Source organism: Engystomops pustulosus, chromosome 5, assembly GCF_040894005.1.
Source record: "Engystomops pustulosus chromosome 5, aEngPut4.maternal, whole genome shotgun sequence".
NCBI lineage: Eukaryota > Metazoa > Chordata > Amphibia > Anura > Leptodactylidae > Engystomops > Engystomops pustulosus.
In genome coordinates, this window is record NC_092415.1 from 195,162,687 (window position 1) to 195,183,756 (window position 21,070).

Sequence of the window (21,070 nt, forward strand, 5' to 3'; positions counted from 1 at the left end):
CCTGCAACCACCACTAGAGGGAGTTACCTGCTGCCACCAGTTGAGGGAGTTACCTGCAGCCAGCACTAGAGGGAGATACCTGCAACCACCACTAGAGGGAGTTACCTGCAGCCACCACTAGAGGGAGCTCCCTGCAGTCACCATTAGATAGAGATCCCTGCAGCCACCACTAGAGGGAGATACCTGCAACCACCACTAGAGGGAGATACCTGCAGCCACCACTAGAGGGAGTTACCTGCAGCCACCATTAGAGGGAGTTACCTGCAGCCACCTCTAGATGGAGTTACCTGCAGCCACCAATAGAGGGAGTTACCTGCAGCCACCACTAGAGGGAGTTACCTGCAGCCACCTCTAGATGGAGTTACCTGCAGCCACCAATAGAGGGAGTTACCTGCAGCCACCTCTAGATGGAGTTACCTGCAGCCACCAATAGAGGGAGTTACCTGCAGCCACCACTAGAGGGAGTTACCTGCAGTCACCACTAGAGGGAGTTACCAGCAGCCACCACTAGAGGGAGTTACCTGCAGTCACCACTAGATGGAGTTACCTGCAGCCACCACTAGAGGGAGCTCCCTGCAGTCACCACTAGATGGAGTTACCTGCAGCCACCACTAGATGGAGTTACCTGCAGTCACCACTAGAGGGAGTTACCTGCAGCCACCACTAGAGGGAGTTACCTGCAGCCACCACTAGAGGGAGTTACCTGCAGTCACCACTAGATGGAGTTACCTGCAGTCACCACTAGATGGAGTTACCTGCAGCCACCACTAGAGGGAGTTACCTGCAGTCACCACTAGAGGGAGTTACCTGCAGTCACCACTAGATGGAGTTACCTGCAGTCACCACTAGAGGGAGTTACCTGCAGCCACCGCTACCACATAAAGGCTTTGGAACAATATATCAAAAAAACAAAGCTTCTACCACTAAATATATACAGTAAATTCACATACAGTAAATTCACTTTAAGCTGAGCTTAATCAGCATAAATAGGGTGCTAGGAGCAGGACCTGAAAAATCAGCTGAAACGTTTCCTGTCGCCCCCTGCAGGTACACTGTGATCCTGAAATATTGTAAAACAGAATCAAACAATGAACGGCCTCTCCCCAGGCGGAAGCAGCGGATAGCAGGGAACTACAGATAACACTCAGCCCTGTAATACATAAGCTTCTAGGATTAATGTCCTTTTTGCTGTACATTTTGACACTTGGGAAGTGAATAAAAGTGCAGAGTGTGCAGGTGCTCCCCATACATCTCCCCAATGCCCCCAGTAATAGGATAGCCACCGCAGGAGATAACACATATGGAAGTAGCAGCCGACACTAGTACAAGCCGCTTATCACACAATCCATATTCTACTTCTACTTTTACTACTCTGAACTTCAAAAGAAAAGTCTCCAATAGAAGTTGTAAGAAAAGAGGGAAAAGAGGATTTGGACGTGAAAGATTAAGAGCAAGAAAATCCTTCCAATATCCATCTATTCATACTCCGCTCATACACAAGTATCATGATAGAGAGAGCCCGAATATAACTACAATCTCAGCTCCACAGACAGCATCCAATGTATAAGAATGACATTACACCACAAAGAAGCCGTGTGCCAGGACATGTCACCCAGTACTATACCCCAGAGCTGCACTCACTATTCTGCTGCTGGTGCAGTCACTGTGTACATACATGACATTACTTATCCTGTACTGATCCTGAGTTACATCTTGTATTATACCCCAGAGCTGCACTCACTATTCTGCTGCTGGTGCAGTCACTGTGTACATACATGACATTACTTATCCTGTACTGATCCTGAGTTACATCCTGTATTATACCCCAGAGCTGCACTCACTATTCTGCTGCTGGTGCAGTCACTGTGTACATACATGACATTACTTATCCTGTACTGATCCTGAGTTACATCCTGTATTATACTCCAGAGCTGCACTCACTATTCTGCTGCTGGTGCAGTCACTGTGTACATACATGACATTACTTATCCTGTACTGATCCTGAGTTACATCCTGTATTATACTCCAGACCTGCACTCACTATTCTGCTGCTGGTGCAGTCACTGTGTACATACATGACATTACTTATCCTGTACTGATCCTGAATTACATCCTGTATTATACTCCAGAGCTGCACTCACTATTCTGCTGCTGGTGCAGTCACTGTGTACATACATGACATTACTTATCCTGTACTGATCCCGAGTTACATCCAGTATTATACTCCAGAGCTGCACTCACTATTCTGCTGCTGGTGCAGTCACTGTGTATATACATGACATTACTTATCCTGTACTGATCCTGAGTTACATCCTGTATTATACCCCAGAGCTGCACTCACTATTCTGCTGCTGGTGCAGTCACTGTGTATATACATGACATTACTTATCCTGTACTGATCCTGAGTTACATCCTGTATTATACCCCAGAGCTGCACTCACTATTCTGCTGCTGGTGCAGTCACTGTGTACATACATGACATTACTTATCCTGTACTGATCCTGAGTTACATCCTGTATTATACTCCAGAGCTGTACTCACTATTCTGCTGCTGATGCAGTCACTGTGTACATACATGACATTACTTATCCTGTACTGATCCTGAGTTACATCCTGTAGATCTTTTATTTTATATAAAAGTAAAAAACATAACAATACAAACAAAACATAACATACAATATATACAATATCTTACTTGCTGGTCCAGCCCCATTCACACCTAGTAAAAACAATAACTTAAAATACACCGAAATGAATGAACACCAAATACCACAACCCCCACCCAAACGATTATCACAACCTAAACCAAACCAATAAACAAAGACAAGCCACACCACAAATAAAACATAAATGAATATAAATATACATAAACCCACCCCACACCCTCTAATAACAAACCACCCCACACAGACCACATCCCACACCCATTTTTTTTTTTTTTTTTTTTTAATTTATAATAACAAATACACACAACACTACACTAAACTAAAACCCTCGCCCGCACCCTCCCCTTCCCCCAGACACTGGTCTAACGTCCAAAGTTTGCGTTAAGTAGTCCAGACCAGTGCCCAGGGTCATAGAGTCCAAGGTCAACGTAAATCCCACCACCATCACCCCCCTCCCAACCTAACACTATGTCCCAAACCCCACTATATACAATATATACACTATATACAGTATTTACAACACAACATAAAGAAAACAGAATACAAATAAAATCTCAAAATCTCAACAACATCAATCAAAACCACATAAAGCCCAAGTTCGGTGCCTGCAGCCCCTACATCACTATAACCTCAGAACACAAAACAAAAATCTACTGTGCAGCATCAGCCCAACACCAGGAGCGGAGATGACAGACTAAGGGACACTAAAGGAAAACCCCCTCCAAAGGAGAGAGGCCCTCCCCGTGCCCCGCCTCTCATACTCCAGAGAGCGCACCTTCACCAGGTCACCCAGAATGTTCCTAACCACCTCATCCACCGGGAGGATTTTACGCTGCGTCGATACTAAACACCGTGCGTTCCACGTGTGGTACCTGACAACTAGGCTAACTAGGAATAACGTGCAGCGGTCCCGGCCACCCAGGCCTCTGAATGCTCCATAGGCCCACTCCGCATAGGAGAGACCGGCCAACCCGGGCCAATGGATGGAAGCGCCCACCCGGTTGTACACCTCTGTGTTAAAGGGGCACTGAAGCAGGAAGTGGTCCATGCTCTCCAGCAGGCCACCGCACTCCTCCCGGGGACAACCCCTTTCCTCAGAGCTCCTACACTTCAGATTGTCCCTCACACACAGCTTTCCATGGAAGCAGCGCCAAGTCACGTCCCAAAACTTCAAGGGGATCCTGATGGAATTCAATAAACTCAAACCCACCCCAAGATCCCGACTTGGGCAATCCCTGAGGGCCAGAGGCTTCTGGAAATGGGTCAACAGAACCCTTTTGTCAAGGACTTTCCTCGACATGGTCCTGATCTCCCACATTCCCAGACCCCACCGGCGAATCACCTTCAGAACCGGGGTAGCGTAAGCCGGAAGATGCCCATGCGGTGTACGGAGATCCTTCACTCGCCCTCCTGTCTCCCATTCCTGGAAGAAAGGCCGAAACCATCCCCTGCAGGAGTATACCCACGGAGGAGCCCTCTCTTTCCAGAGGTTGGCGATATTGATCTTAAGAAAGGTATTCACTAGGAACACCACAGGGTTGACCATACACAACCCTCCTTGTCTCCTCGTGCGGTAAGTAACCTCCCTCTTGATTAGGTTCAGCCTATTCCCCCATAACAGCTGGAAGAACAGACTGTAGACCCGAGTCCAGAGGGGTTCTGGCAACATGCACACACTGCCCAGATATATCAGCAATGGGAGCAGGTAAGTTTTAATCAGGTTAACCCTTTCTCTGAGGGTCAAAGACCAACCCTTCCACTGGTCCACCCTCTGAGCAGCGATCTTAAGCCTGCCGTCCCAGTTTTGCATGGGGTAATCCCCCTGGCCAAATTCGATGCCGAGAACTTTGGCGGAGTCCTGGGGCCCTGGAAGAGTGTCCGGGAGATCAAAGCCTGGATCCCCCTCTCCCAGCCAGAGACTCTCACACTTATCCCGGTTGATCTTGGACCCAGAAGCATCTGAGTAGCGGTCAACCTCTGACATCACCCATTGCGCCTCCCCTCCCGAGGACACGAAAACGGTGACATCATCGGCATACGCTACCACTCTAAGAGTGGCTTCCGGTGCTGCCCGATCCATCCCGACTCCCACCAACGGCCCACGATCAACCCTCCTAAGGAATGGGTCAATCGCGAACACGTATAAAAGTGGGCTCAGAGGACAACCCTGGCGAACACCAGACCCAACCTCAAAAGAGCGGCCAATCCAACCGTTCACAAGCGGGAAACTCTCTGCCCCTGCGTACAAAACTTTCAGCCAATTGACAAACTCCCCCGGCAGGCCATACCTCAGAAGGACAGACCAGAGGTACTCGTGGTTAACCCGATCAAACGCTTTTGCCTGATCCAAGGACAGCAAGTACCCCTTCCAGTTACCAGCCCTGCCCTGCTCCACTGCCTCCCGAACACAAAGCACAGCACTAAATGTACTGCGGCCTGGAACAGAGCAGTGCTGAGTCCCCGAAAGGAGCCGGGGCGCAAACTGCACCAGCCGATTAAACAGCACCTTTGCCAAAACCTCTCTGTCCGTATTGAGAAGCGCTATGGGACGCCAGTTCTCAATACGAGATCGGTCCTTACCCTTTGACAGGATGATCAGGGCAGACCTCCTCATTGACTTCGGCAGAGCGCCCGAGGAAAGACACTCATTGAATACCTCAGTCAAGAGGGGAACCAAGGCGTCCTTAAAGGTCTTATAAAACTCGGATGTTAAGCCATCCGGACCTGGCGATTTCTTGAGGGCGAGCCCTTCAATCGCCCGGCTGACTTCCTCTTCCCTAATCATCTCTGTCAAAACATCAAGAGAGGGGTCTACTCCTGGCTCAGGGACAGTTTCAGCCAGGAAAGCCGACATCACATCCCGATCTAGATCCTTCCTGCCCAAGAGGTGTGAGTAGAAGGATCTGACGACCTCCAGGATCCCTGATCTGGACCTTTTCAGGGATCCCGTACTGTCAACCAGTCCCGTGACAACTTTACCATTCACTGACATCTTGCAGTTTCTGTAAGGGTCGGGCGAGCGGTATTTCCCGTAATCCCTCTCAAAAACCAAAGATGCGTGTCTATCGTACTGACACCTCTTCAGCAAGGATTTCACTCTGGAGATGTCCTCACGACTACCCCCAGTCGAGACGAGATGCTCGAGTTTCCTCCTCAGGCCCTGATACAGGCGGTACCTGTCCAGGCTCCTGAGGCTCGAGAGCTGGCGGAAGAATCTCGCCACCCTTTTCTTGAGCATCTCCCACCACTCTGACTTACTGCTACAAAGGCCCAGCAATGGTACCTGGCTCTGAAGAAAGTCCTCAAAGGATTGTCTTATCTCTGCTTCTTCCAGGAGAGACGAATTGAGCTTCCAGTAGCCTCTTCCCATCCGGGGGGTCTCTGTAACATTCAGAGAAAACAAAATTAAACAGTGGTCGGAGAACTCCACCTCAACAACGGACACTGCTGAAGAGATGGCTTCCTCCTTTAAATAAAACCTGTCTATTCTAGACCTGCAGCTACCCCTATAATAGGTGAACCCCGCGTGGCCTGGGGTGTGCCGGATGTGGACATCCACCAGGCGAGCCTCACTAGCTATGCTATTAAGAGCGACGCTATCATAAGTCAGCTTGTCTCTGGAACCTCCCCTATCCTGGGACCTCGTGACAGCATTGAAGTCCCCTCCAAAGACCACCTGCCGACTTGTAAAAAGGTAGGGCTTGATCCTCATAAAGAGACACTTCCTGTCCCACTTGGACTGGGGACCATAGATGTTAATTAGGCGAAGTTCTTGTCCCTTCATGAGGACATCCAGGATCAGGCACCTCCCCATTTCTAACTCAATAACTCGTCGGCATTCTACCGGTGCGGTAAAAAGTACCGCCACTCCGCTATACGGCTCGGCCGCAAGAGACCAATAGGAAGGCCCGTGTCTCCATTCCCTCTTAGCTTTAAACATGGCCGCCAAATCTGGCAGCCTGGTCTCCTGCAAAAATAAAATGTCGGCTTCAACGCGGCCGAGAAAATCAAAGGCCGCAAATCTAGCCGCATCAGACTTAATGCTGGCGACATTAATGGACGCCAGCGTCAACGGAGTGGGTGCCGCCATCATGAGTGATTGAGTTAGACGGCTTTCTTTTTCCCACCGCCCTTCTCTTCAGTTTCAGAAGAGGACCCTTTCCCTCTCTTTTTTGAAACTGTAGTGTCCATATCAGCTCTTTCATCCTCGTCTCCGGACTCCAGGTCAGTCTCCCATTCTGAGGACGAAGCATCCCCAGCGGAAGACTCAGCATCTCCTGAAAGCCCTCCCGCCCTCTCCGGAACCTCACCCTCAACCTCTGAGGCAGAGACGTTGTCAAGGGCTTGGAACCGGTTGGAAAGACCAACCAGAGGGGAATCAGCTTTACCTTCCTTTGGCTTCTGAGTCAGGGTGAGAGAAGATTGTAAATCTCCCTTCTTTTTCTTTTTCCTTTTGCCCTGCTTGCGCTTTTCCTGTAGCCACGCCCTACTATCCTCATCCATACTCTCATAATGGGAGGATTCTGAGAGCGTGGCCGCTTCCTCCCTCTGGATCCTCCTGACCTCCTCATCCAACTCATCATTCCTCGGGGCCTCAGCAACAAGATTGGGCTGTAGGACAGGGCCGGGGGCAGTGACCCGCGACTCCCCCACCTCCCTGTCCCTTTGGCGCCTCTCCTGACGCCTCTGTCGTGATGGCGTCACTTTCTTATCTTTCTTCCCTGGCCCCTCAGTTCCTCTGCCTCTGCTAGTCCCCTCCCCAGCAGATTCGGCCTCATGGCCTTCACCCACCGGAGCCAGAACCGCATTAGCAAAAGAACGAGGACAACGGCTGAATGGGTGACCTAAGTCACCACACAGGTGACACCGAATCTGCTTACAGGATGCAGCGAGATGGCCGACACCCCCACACAACGCACACTTCTGCACGGTGCAGTTTGCGCTGAAATGTGTGGGGTCACCGCACCTGTGGCACAGCTTAGGCTGACCCTGGTAGAAGATCTGGATGCGATCCCTCCCCAGGAAGGCTGATGACGGGATGTGGGCAACCGAGTTACCTGAAACCTTTAACTTCATCATAAAGGTCCAGGCCCCTGACCAGATACCAAACTCGTCACGATTTTTCCTTGGCGTCTCCAATACTTCACCATATCGCCCAAGCCAAGTCATGATGTCATAGCAAGAAAGTGATTCATTACGGGTTAAAACGGTCACTTTCTTGACCTGGCTTTGGCGAGACACTGCCTGAACAGCAAAGTCTCGCCAACCGGGCATGTTCTTTTTCAGCTCATAATTCCCCCAGAAGAGCTCAAGTCCCTCTGGGCGAACAAAACTGACATCGAACTCAGATGTGCCATAAGGATGAATCAAGGCAAAGATGTCTATCGCCTTGAAGCCCATCTCTAGGAGGAGCTCAACCACCTTAGTTCTAGGTGGACACGCATCACTGCCCCGCCACCTAAGACGGACCACATTCCTACGTGCGCCACCTGGCCCGGCTGTCGGGAGGGACCATGCAGTTTCCCCCCCTCTATTTTCTCGGAAGGCTCCAAGGCCGTGCCTCTCTATCCAGAAGGACAGATCAACCTCTCCACCCTCTACAGTGATTGATCTTTCCCCTTTTCTCAGAGCTTCCAGAAGACGCTGCTGCAAAATATTGCCCCTAGGGCCCGAAGACGAGGAGGATACGAAATCTCCCCCAGCAGTGACACTGGCATAACTTCTGCCACCGCTGGGGGTTGCCACCGCTGGGGGCACAACAGGACCAGATCCCACCATACCCCCACCCATAACAGCCCTCTTATCACGTGCAAAACATCCCACAACACCATCACCTCCCACCATAGCATCACCACAAGTCCCAGCAACACCTCCAGCCACACCAGTATCTCTACTCACAGGAACCTCCCCAGTTACAGCAACACCTCCCGCCATAGCAGCACCACTAGTCCCAGCAATAACTCTCTCCATACCACCATCTCCACTCACAGCAGCCCCGCCACTCAAAACAGCCCCCTCATCCACAGCAACACTTCCACTCATAGTAACAACATCACCTCCCACCATAGCAGCACCACTAGTCCCAGCAATACCTCTCTCCATACCACCATCTCTACTCACAGCACCACCATCACCTGCATTTTCTACCCCTGCATTTTACATCCTGTATTATACTCCAGAGCTGCACTCACTATTCTGCTGCCGGTGCAGTCACTGTGTACATACATGACATTACTTATCATATACTGATCCTGAGTTACATCCTGTATTATACCCCAGAGCTGCACTCACTATTCTGCTGGTGCAGTCACTGTGTACATACATGACATTACTTATCCTGTACTGATCCTGAGTTACATCCTGTATTATACTCCAGAGCTGTACTCACTATTCTACTGCTGGTGCAGTCACTGTGTACATACATGACATTACTTATCCTGTACTGATCCTGAGTTACATCCGGAATTACACTCCAGAGCTGCACTCACTATTCTGCTGGTGCAGTCACTGTGCACAAACATGACATTACTTATCCTGTACTGATCCTGAGTTACATCCTGTATTATACCCTAGAGCTGCACTCACTATTCTGCTGCTGGTCCAGTCACTGTGTACATACATGACATTACTTATCCTGTACTGATCCTGAGTTACATCCTGTATTACACTCCAGAGCTGCACTCACTATTCTGCTGCTGGTGCAGTCACTGTGTACATACATGACATTACTTATCCTGTACTGATCCTGAGTTACATCCTGTATTATACCCCAGAGCTGCACTCACTATTCTGCTGCTGGTGCAGTCACTGTGTACATACATGACATTACTTATCCTGTACTGATCCTGAGTTACATCCGGAATTACACTCCAGAGTTACATTCACTATTCTGCTGGCTGAGACATGACATTACTGTGTACTTATGGTGTGGAGTACAATACAGACATAAAGGTCGCACAGAACTACTTATAAACTTTAGAATGGGTACAATACAACCCGCCTTTACTTCTCTTCTGACATTACCTTCTGCTCCAGGGCGAGCCGGTACTTCTGCTCCACCCTCTTGCATTTGTTGTACCAGCTGTTTTCATCCATAGTGAACGGAGGACCAATGTTTTCAGGGGTACTACTTTCACTGCCACTGCTCCCCAATGTCCGCAGCTCCTCTTCATCACTGCTGATGCTATCAGAGCTGTGTGAGATGACAAAACTATGAGTCTGGTGTATTATCAGTCTAGAGGTCAGATGTAATCTATTATTGGAAAAAAAGATTCAATATAACTCAATTTGGAGCATATTTATCAATCTGTTAACAGGTGTATTCTTTTATCCAGCACTAGAAGACCTAATACTTCCAATGAAAATATCCATAAATAGCAGAATATTGGTCCTTTCACCATAATAAAATGTTACTTACCTCTCCCAGATCCGCTGCTGTCCTGATCGAGATTTGAGCTCCGTAATCTACTTGCTGATGTCTTCGGACACACACGAAATACTCAAGAATACCAACCAATCACTGGGCAGAGCAGTTATCCACCTAAGCCATTGATTGGTGGAAAGAGGATCTAAACTACTTCCTGTGTGTCTGATCAAATAGGAAGTGGACTGCAGCGGTAGGCGAGAAGACGAGAAGACCTCTAGCACTGGAGGTCAAATCCGATCACCATATTGTTGTGATAATAGGAAAGTAAATTGACTGACTGTGAGACGGACAGGTATCAAGTTTCCAGTGGTCAAAAATACAACAAGTTTCTATTAGTCAGACATATTAGGGCACATTTACTAAGGGTCCGCACACCGCATTTCCGTTGGGTTTCCTGACTATTTCTGATTAGCGCTACATTTAACAGGCATTTTTGGCGCATGCGATTGGATTTTGGCGCTACTGCGGCGACTTTCATGCAACACAAATGGGGGGGCGTGGCCGTCGGACAACCCGACTGGTTCAGACTAAGTGCGGGATTTAAAATTCAAATTGTGTCGCAAGACAATGCACTCAAATACACCGGGAAGAAGATGGTGAACTCCGGCGGACCTGAGCGGGGAAGCGACACATGCAGGATATCGGGCACACAATCTTAGTGAATGGCGCCGGACTTCATCCTCGTTGGACAACGCACCCCAGGGACCGGGTAAGTAAATATGCCCCGTTGTTGTAAATGCCCATCACCGGTAGCACCGGTTGCAGTTCTGTATGTATGGATTCTAAGTAAATTGCTGCCTCCGCTGACCACGTATAACAAGTCTACTTATCCTCGTGTTTTTCTCATATTTTTTTATTGCTTAATTTCCTATAATCTTTCCTTAGAGGAAAAATCAATTACCATGAAAATGCTGTAAACACGTTTCATTCGTGGCAATCAAATGTACAGATCCCCCAGGGGGTTATTCGCAACGTGCGGTTAAGTGCGCAAATTCAGAACAAGATTAAAAACCTCCCATACCTCAACATTAATTCCATTTAGTTTTCCATTTGATCGGTAAAATAGACGCGTTTCGCACTGACCTGCCATTATACGTGACACGACGTGACGCTGTAATTGTAGGCTTCACCGTATCGGCAGTGTTTATGTGCTGTGAGCTCGGTGTAATGGAGTGACGACCAATAAGTTGTGTATGAAATGAAACCATGACCCAACGTCGTGGGGAGCCGAGTCATTCACCTTACACGGATCCAGGGACCCCCATCGTGAGGCCACCACTGGCCATGTCTGATAAGTAACTAGAGACTTCTGCTCCTGTCCACTGCCACAGCCTTGGTTGGCCCAGGCCACGGTTCTAGTGGGACTTGGCTTTGTTCTTGGCCTCCATATTATCTGGTACTGATACTTTTTTTGAATTTGCTCAACTCAAATGAGAATGGAGCAGTGTATGGACTTACAAAGTTTAATCTTCAAGGGGAAATGGAGTCATTCCCACAAAGGGTTGGCTCCAGGTTTCAGTAGACCCCTGGGTGACAGTCCCCCAGTGGGCCCCTTTTGCAGTGAACTCACATGGCAGCATTAAAAATTTAGAAACTAAAACTCCAGCTCCTTAAAATATTCCCTAGTTTACCAAACAGCTCCGTCATGGGTATTTTATATTAGCCCCCTTCACCCCCATGGATTCCTTATGTACAGCCTTATGTGGGCATGCCTAGTGCTGGTGCCAGCCCTGGTCCCACCACCCTGATCTCCTACTATCAGAACATCTGCCATATAACAATGATACCCAAAATTCTTACATATTAAAAACTAACGGATTGTTATTGCCATTCAAACTGGCTGACGAGTTTCGGACACAATCAAATTGTGTGCCCTAGTATCATAGTTTATGCGGATGAAAATAGACACATGTCCATCAAGTTCAACCAAGGAAGGGAAGGGATTGGATGAAGAAGGGATTAAGGGGAAACAATTCTATATAACAGAACCATCAATGTTATTTCGGTATAAAAGGCATCTAGACCCTTGAAGCTCTCTGCTGTCCCTGCTGTGACCAGCGCCTGAGGAAGGCTATTAAGATTGGCTGTGGCCTGGAGGCTGTTTGGTGAGCTGTACAAGTCCATTTACTTCTATGGAATATCTACATTAAAATACATATCTTCCATCAAAATCCATCACGATAAAACAGGGACACTTACTCCAGGCACCGTGACTGTGATAATCTTCTTATATCTGTTATCCATGGCCTCCTTCCTTCTAAAACCAACTTTTAACTTTATGCTAATGAGCCTGAAGTTCTATAGGCAGCATTACCAGTGCCCCACCGTACTGTAGCTTCATTGGCTGTTACACTGTGCAGGAGCACTTCCCCCCCTTTCACTGTGTGTTGAGAAATTACAGCAGGCAGAGGGAGGGGAAAGTGCTCTGGCACAGTGTAACAGCATTTGAAGCTGCAGCATGGAGGGGTTCTGGTAATGCTGCCCATAGCACTTCTGGCTCATTAAGAATAATTTTAAAAATTGATTTTAGAAGGAAGGAGACCATTTATAGTATATATAAGAAGATTACCACAGTCACGGGGCCTGGAGGTTTATCATGGTAGTAGATTTCCTTTAATGGGGTTGTCTGGAGGTTTAGAAACATGGTCTAGTGTGTCGGTGCATATGGAAGACAGCAGTCATATTTTTCACTGAGAAAATGGAGAAATCCACAGCGATCTGTCCACCCATATTCGTGATTATGTCTAACTGCCTTGTGGTCACAATCAAGATAGGACCCATATATATCAGACATTTTTGCCATTTACCTCTGGTCAGACAGCCCCCCTCTTTAAGTTATACATTCAGATACAATCATTGTATAGACCAGAATGAAAACCTGACAAACATAGACAAACACAATACAAGGTGTCGGCTCACCTCTGAGTAAACTTGAGGTAAGGCGTGTAGTCAATGACTGCTGGGTAGCTCCCATCCAGGCCCTCTCCTTTAAGGCAAAAACTATGGGGAATATGCAGACACAGTTAGGCGTGATACAATGTTGCTCGTCCTATCTGAGAGAGACCCCCTATTTATCTTCCATCTCTCCCTGTTAATACCATACTGTCAATGTGAACACTGACGAGGACCTCTAGGAACTCATTCAGTGGCCATCAACGTCTAACAGATGAGAAAGTGCAAGCTAGGTAGGTCATAATAATGTGGAAGGGGCACGTAACGATGATGAAGGCTTCTTTACTTTAATATCACATCAGTGCACAGTGGCCGAAACCGCTGGAACGAACAGACAGAATGCAGCTGGGAAAATAGCTCCATTCCTTGTCTAGTGGCCGAGTCATGTCATAGTATCATAGTTTGTCCATCAAGTTCAACCAAGGAAGGGAAGGGATTGGATAAGAAAGGGATTTATGGGAAACAATCCTATATAACATAACCATTAATGTTATTTAGGTGTAAAAAGGCATCTAGACCCTCCTTGAAGCTCTCTGCTGTCCCTGCTGTGACCAGCGCCTGAGCTCGGCTATTCCACAGATTGACAGTCCTCATAGTAAAAAGGCGCGTTGCCTTTGGTGATTAAACCTTGATTTCTCCAAACGGAGACAGTGCCCCCTCGTTTTTTGATTTGATGCCGTTGATATACATACAAATTTACTTTTTCTTAAAAAGGGACTCTTATTTCCAACCCAGAACAGCCCGCCAAGCTGTGCCTATAAAATGGACAGAGCCATCCTGTTGGGGTGGAGTTTTACAAGCCTCCCTCCATTCCCCAGAACTTAAGATGCCCAAATTTGTTGAAAAATTAGTCTAAAAACATTAAGGACCCATTTTTAATAACTCAGTTCTTGTTACACTCCCTCTAGTGGTGGCTGCAGGCAGCCAGAATTTTATTATTGAACTTGGCTGTGTGAAGGGAAGCAGGGACTCGGATCCTATGACTAAATTTTATGGAATTGAAAAGATTTCTTTTCCAATTTTTTCATTTTTTAGATAAGAATCCCTGCTTTTCCAGGGGCCATTAGTGCGGTGCAATATTCCTGAAGGCTTCTGTATGTACCAGGAGAGCTGAGATAAACCTACCTGAAATCAATGGCATTGAGTCCGAGCAGCATACCGGCGAGCATGTTCGCTTCTTCCCCTAAGACTATAGCGCCATCGTCATAAAACCTCCTACGGGGAAGAAAACAGCTTTCGGTTTAGCAAACAGATTGTCAGTATCACAGCGAGCCGGCAATACATTATGATGACACAACCGCGAGCGCAAACCCCGACTGTGCATTTCATTGAATTTTTATGGCATTATCTGTATGGGAGAGTAGATTGTGATTAATGCTTTCTCTTCTCAGATTGCGCAGCACAAATGGATTTCCTCCGCTACTGGAAAAAAAATAATCTACATTTGCTTATATTATAGCAGCAGTCACAGATACAGTGTGCGTCGGCCGGCGCGATGTGCTGCAGCATGAAGGGAAAGGGGATTTATTTTCCCCCACTGTGATGCTGCCTATGTGTCCTGGACATTACATCACAGTATACCAGTATACATATGTATTTAGACATAAAAGGGAAAACTGCTTTAAAGGGGCTTTCAAGAATAAACATTGGCAATAGTACTGCAGATCAGACCCAATCACTTCAACAAAAGTTTTGAGAAGTTTCCAGTAACAGATCACAAACAAAACAGAAACAATGAAGGACAGCAAACAATTGAAACACAATGATGTATATAAAATGCTGCTACATCATTTGATGTATATCACTGGATGATGTACAGATGTACAGAGGATGTGTCAGGTGTACAGATAATGGGGGATATTTATCATACGCTGGCGCTCGTGCGCCCCGCCGCTGCAAATTCGCAGCCCGATACATGAAGAGGCTTCTCTTCATGTATCGGGCTGCCAGTTGCGCAGCGCTTTTCCTACGCCAGGCAGGGCCTGGCGTAGAAAAGCACGCAACCGGCGACTTTTCATGTATGAAAAGTCGCCGGCAGCAGCGAGTGCGCAGGCGCGGGGACAGTAACGCCCCGCGCCGGCCCACTCCAGTCCGGCCGTGCCCCCCGCTCGGCCGGCCGCGCCCCCCCCCTTCACACCCCACTGGCGTGAAGGTGGCGGATAGTGAAAAATAATCGCAAAAGCTAGCAATAAGCTAGCATTTGCGATTATTTCAGTGCCTCTGCGCCACTGGCGGTGCGCAGAGGTCCTGATAAATATGCCCCAATGTATCTGGTGTACAGATGATGTATTGTTTGTATGGATGATGTATTGGGTGTATAGATTTTGCCTCGATTGTATAGATGATGTATCGGGTGTATAGATGATGTATCTGGTGTATAGATCATGTATTGGGTGTATAGATGATGTATGTGGTGTATAGATGATGTATTGGGTGTATAGATGATGTATTGGGTGTATAGATGATGGATCTGGTGTACAGATGATGTATTGGGTGTATAGATGATGTATTGGGTGTACAGATGATGAATTAAATGTACAGATGATGCATCTGGTATATAGATGATGGAACTGGTGTATAGATCATGTATTGGGTGCATAGATTATGTATTGGGTGTATAGATGATGGATCTGGTGTATAGATGATGTATTGGATGTATAGATGATGGATCTGGTGTACAGATGATGTATTGGGTGTACAGATGATGAATTAGATGTACAGATGATGGATCTGGTGTATAGGTGATGCATCTGGTATATAGATGATGGATCTGGTATATAGATGATGGATCTGGTGTATAGATCATGTATTGGGTGCATAGATTATGTATTGGGTGTATAGATGATGGATCTGGTGTATAGATCATGTATTGGGTGTATAGATGATGGATCTGGTGTATAGATGATGTATTAGGTGTATAGATGATGTATCTGGTGTATAGATGATGTATTGGGTGTATAGATGATGTATCTGGTGTATAGATGATGTATTGGGTGTACAGATGATGTATTGGGTGTATAGATGATGTATTGGGTGTACAGATGATATATTGGGTGTATAGATGATGGATCTGGTGTATAGATGATGTATTGGGTGTACAGATGATATAATGGGTGTATAGATGATGGATCTGGTGTATAGATCATGTATTGGATGTACAGATGATGTATTGGGTGTACAGATGATGTGTCAGATGTACAGATGATGTACTGGGTGTATAGATGATGGATCCGGTTTATAGATGATGGATCCGGTGTATACACCATGTATTGGATGTACAGATGAGGATGTACCACAATACTAATGAGAGTAAGTATTCATAAAAGACAAATACATTGGCAGTAATGGAATAAAGCTGACGATACCTTGTGGTTTTATAGTCTCTCAGTGCAGCTGTAATATATTCAGATAAACGTTTTTCCATAAGTGCAACTCTGATCCAAGCCCTGCCCTAAAATATAAGAATATACAAACAAGAAACTGTAACATACAGTAGTCAGGGCTCCATGTCACATTGTGTCTGCTTGTCCCTCCGTATCCTGGAAGCTTCCTAGTTGTTGCAAAATGTATCTATATACAGTTCCAGTCCCATACGAGGAAGAGACATAATATTGGACCCTTATAGACCCTGGGCCAAGTGTGATCTCCTACTCTATTACACAGACTGCTTCCCTTTTATCACAAAGGGACGTGTGGACCAATCTGTATCAAAGAGACGCATAGATAGCAATCTGGGTGATGGAAATCAGTCTGTGACATAGAATGTGCAGGCTGTGAGTGAGGGAGAAGGCTGTGAGTGAGAGAGCAGTCTGTGAGTGAGGAAGCAGGCTGTGAGTGAGGAAGCAGGCTGTGAGTGAGCAAACCATGAGTGAGGGAGCACTCTGCGGAAGACAGAGGGAGCCGTCGGTGAGTGAGGGAGCACTCTGCGGAACAGAGAGTGAGCAGTTGGTGAGTGAGGGAGCACTCTGCAAAAGAGAGAGTGAGCAGTCGGTGAGTGAGGGAGCACTCTGCGGAAGAGAGAGTGAGCAGTCGGTGAGTGAGGGAGCACTCTGCGGAAGAGAGAGTGAGCAGTCAGTGAGTGAGGGAGCACTCTGCGGAAGAGAGAGTGAGCAGTCAGTGAGTGAGGGAGCACTCTGCGGAAGAGAGAGGGAGCAGTCGGAGAGTGAGGGAGCACTCTGCGGAAGAGAGAGGGAGCAGTCGGAGAGTGAGGGAGCACTCTGCGGAAGAGAGAGGGAGCAGTCGGTAAGTGAGGGAGCACTCTGCGGAAGAGAGAGGGAGCAGTCGGTGAGTGAGGGAGCACTCTGCGGGAAGAGAGAGGGAGCAGTCGGTGAGTGAGGGAGCACTCTGCGGAAGAGAGAGGGAGCAGTCGGTAAGTGAGGGAGCACTCTGCGGAAGAGAGAGGGAGCAGTCGGTGAGTGAGGGAGCACTCTGCGGGAAGAGAGAGGGAGCAGTCGGTGAGTGAGGGAGCACTCTGCGGAAGAGAGAGGGAGCAGTCGGTAAGTGAGGGAGCACTCTGCGGAAGAGTCCATCCTCAGTAATGTACTAGACACCATTCTAAAGTTACACCTTCTTGGTGTCATATTAGAGCGAATTTCTTACCTTTGCTCTTGAGGAGCTGACATTTTCCATGTTCTCGATACTACAGATACAACTGTGAGATACTTTCGAACATGCGACCCGTATGTAATCCCAAAAACTTCGAGGACTTTCATAACCAAACCAGGTGAGCTGACCTAACGAGAGACGGAGCGTTAGTCGTGTGGCGGCACATGGCTCTTCCATCAGTTATTGAACAGAGAATTGTATTTCTGAGTGTTTGATGTGCTTTATAGCCTCATTATTCAGTCATCCCCAATGATACATATTCCAGCCCTGGCCACATTGTTACAGAATATACATTTCCATGAAAAGTTGATTCACGTCGCTCGTTCTTTCTAACCCAATGAGTCATGAGCAAAACAAAGAAAAGGATCGGTAAGATACCAAGGACGAGTCCTTCCGCTTCTCCTGGCCTCGGGGAAAGCGCACCACACATGAATACACTGCGCTCCGTCAGCAGTACAACAAGTCAGGGTTCACCTTCATATGACCTTGAGATGTCGTAAAATCGTGAGGATTAGAAAGCGAAATTGGAAAGTGTATTTCCTAAAGTGAAACTGTGACTTGTAAAAATATATATATATATTTGATTATTGGTGGCCAAGTAGATCACAGAGACTTTAAAGGAAACCTACCAGCAGGAATCTACCTATCTATCAAGGAGGACCGTCCACCATCTCACACATGTGGATATTAACATATTCTACACAGACTCAGAGGCTTTTTGAATTTTCTTTCTAGCCCCCACAGTTGCAGAGATATCAGTCCCAGTATCTGACCATTATAATGTCTGTTCTGTTAAAGAGGAGGAGCTGGGGCTGGAGCTGGAGGCGTGTGTTATGCTAATCTTCTCCCACACTGTCCAATCAGTGGCAGAAAATGTATGAACTCTCTCTATACTCATCTAGATGCTTTGTATTGTGTTAACATTCTCCTAATATTCAACGTTTCAAAATGTTATGCGAACGGGATGCAAAAGCAATGGAGACACAAATGTAGTGTAAACACCATGTAGACGTAAACAACCCACAAACGCCATGGAAATTTAAACGCCACAAAACACCATGTAAATTCAAATGCAGCGCAAGTGCAATGCATTCCCTATGTAAACAGCAAAATGACATACCGTATATACTCGAGTATAAGCCGACCCGGGTATACGCCAAGGTACCTAGTTTTACCACCAAAAACTGGGAACAACTATTGACTCGCGTATAAGCAGAGGGTGGGAAATGCATTGGTCACAGCCCCCCCCAGTATATAGCCAGCCCCCTGTGGTATATAGATTGCCAGCCCCCTGTAGTATATAGCCTGCCAGCCCCTGTAGTATATAGCCTGCCAGCCCCCTGTAGTATATAGCCTGCCAGCCCCCTGTAGTATATAGCCTGCCAGCCCCTGTAGTATATAGACAGCCCCGTGTAGTATATAGCCTGCCAGCCCCTGTAGTATATAGACAGCCCCGTGTAGTATATAGCCTGCCAGCCCCCTGTAGTATATAGCCAGACCTCTGTAGTATATAGCCTGCCATCCCCTGTAGTATATAGCCCGCCAGCCCCTATAGTATATAGCCCGTCAGCCCCTATAGTATATAGCCTGCCAGCCCCCTGTAGTATACAGCCAGCCTGCCCCCTGTAGTATACAACAAGCCCGCCCCCTGTATTATGTAGCCAGCCAGCCCCCTGTAGTATGTAGCCAGCCAGCCCAGTAGGACCCTGGGTGACAGAGCCTCAGTAGGACCCTGGGTGACAGAGCCTCAGTAGGCCCCTGGGTGACAGAGCCTCAGTAGGCCCCTGGGTGACAGAGCCTCAGTAGGCCCCTGGGTGACAGAGCCTCAGTAGGCCCCTGGGTGACAGAGCCTCAGTAGGCCCCTGGGTGACAGAGCCTCAGTAGGCCCCTGGGTGACAGAGCCTCAGTAGGCCCCTGGGTGACAGAGCCTCAGTAGGCCCCTGGGCGACAGAGCCTCAGTAGGCCCCTGGGTGACCGAGCCTCAGTAGGCCCCTCGGTGACAGAGCCTCAGTATAACCCCTGGGTGACAGAGCCTCAGTAGGCCCTTCGGTGACAGAGCCTCAGTAGGCCCCTGGATGACAGAGCCTCAGTAGGTCCCGGGTGACAGAGCCTCAGTAGGTCACTGGGTGACAGAGCCTCAGTAGGCCACTCGGTGACAGAGCCTCAGTAGGTCCCTGGGTGGCAGAGCCTCAGTAGGCCCCTGGGTGACAGAGCCTCAGTAGGCCCCTGGGCGACAGAGCCTCAGTAGGCCCCTGGGTGACAGAGCCTCAGTAGGCCCCTCGGTGACAGAGCCTCAGTAGGCCCTTCGGTGACAGAGCCTCAGTAGGCCCCTGGATGACAGAGCCTCAGTAGGCCACTCGGTGACAGAGCCTCAGTAGCTCCCTGGGTGACAGAGCCTCAGTAGGTCCTGGGTGACAGAGCCTCAGTAGGCCCCTGGGTGACAGAGCCTCAGTAGGTCCCGGGTGACAGAGCCTCAGTAGGACCCTGGGTGACAGAGCATCAGTGGGACCCTGGGTGACAGAGCATCAGTAGGCCCCTGGGTGACAGAGCCTCAGTAGGCCCCTGGGTGACAGAGCATCAGTGGGTCACTGGGTGACAGAGCCTCAGTAGGCCCCTGGGTGACAGAGCCTCAGTAGGCCCCTGGGTGACAGAGCCTCAGTAGGCCCCTGGGTGACAGAGCCTCAGTAGGCCCCTGGGTGACAGAGCCTCAGTAGGCCCCTGGGTGACAGAGCCTCAGTAGGCCCCTGGGTGACAGAGCCTCAGTAGGCCCCTGGGCGACAGAGCCTCAGTAGGCCCCTGGGTGACCGAGCCTCAGTAGGCCCCTCGGTGACAGAGCCTCAGTAGGCCCTTCGGTGACAGAGTCTCAGTAGGCCCCTGGATGACAGAGCCTCAGTAGGTCCCGGGTGACAGAGCCTCAGTAGGTCACTGGGTGACAGAGCCTCAGTAGGCCACTCGGTGACAGAGCCTCAGTAGGTCCCTGGGTGGCAGAGCCTCAGTAGGTCCCGGGTGACAGAGCCTCAGTAGGTCACTGGGTGACAGAGCCTCAGTAGGTCCCTGGGTGGCAGAGCCTCAGTAGGTCCTGGGTGACAGAGCCTCAGTAGGCCCCTGGGTGACAGAGCCTCAGTAGGTCCCGGGTGACAGAGCCTCAGTAGGTCCCGGGTGACAGAGCCTCAGTAGGTCCCGGGTGACAGAGCCTCAGTAGGCCCCTGGGTGACAGAGCCTCAGTAGGTCCCGGGTGACAGAGCCTCAGTAGGTCCGGGTGACAGAGCCTCAGTGCTCCTTGCAGTAAACTCACGTGGCGGCAATAAAAATTCAGAAACTAAAACAGTCTCCTGTTCCCTTAAATATTTCCAAGTTTATCATCTAATATATAACGCTGAGTGTATGTGTATGTATGTACAACTAAAAAACTCACCTCCAT

The 21,070-nt window shown here is 48.5% G+C and overlaps 1 protein-coding gene across 2 annotated transcripts in view; it reads right to left on the bottom strand.

Moving 5' to 3' along the window:
• RUNDC3B (RUN domain containing 3B) overlaps positions 1-21,070 on the bottom strand; it is a 101,933-nt gene that overhangs the window by 43,779 nt on the left and 37,084 nt on the right. For both annotated transcript variants that reach the window (XM_072154248.1, XM_072154249.1), the window contains exons 3-7: positions 17,644-17,777; positions 16,410-16,495; positions 14,170-14,259; positions 13,012-13,092; positions 9,690-9,858 (exon numbers count right to left, since the gene is read on the bottom strand). In XM_072154248.1, coding sequence (XP_072010349.1) covers positions 9,690-9,858; positions 13,012-13,092; positions 14,170-14,259; positions 16,410-16,495; positions 17,644-17,777 — 560 coding nt within the window. The remainder of the gene's footprint in view (positions 1-9,689; positions 9,859-13,011; positions 13,093-14,169; positions 14,260-16,409; positions 16,496-17,643; positions 17,778-21,070) is intronic.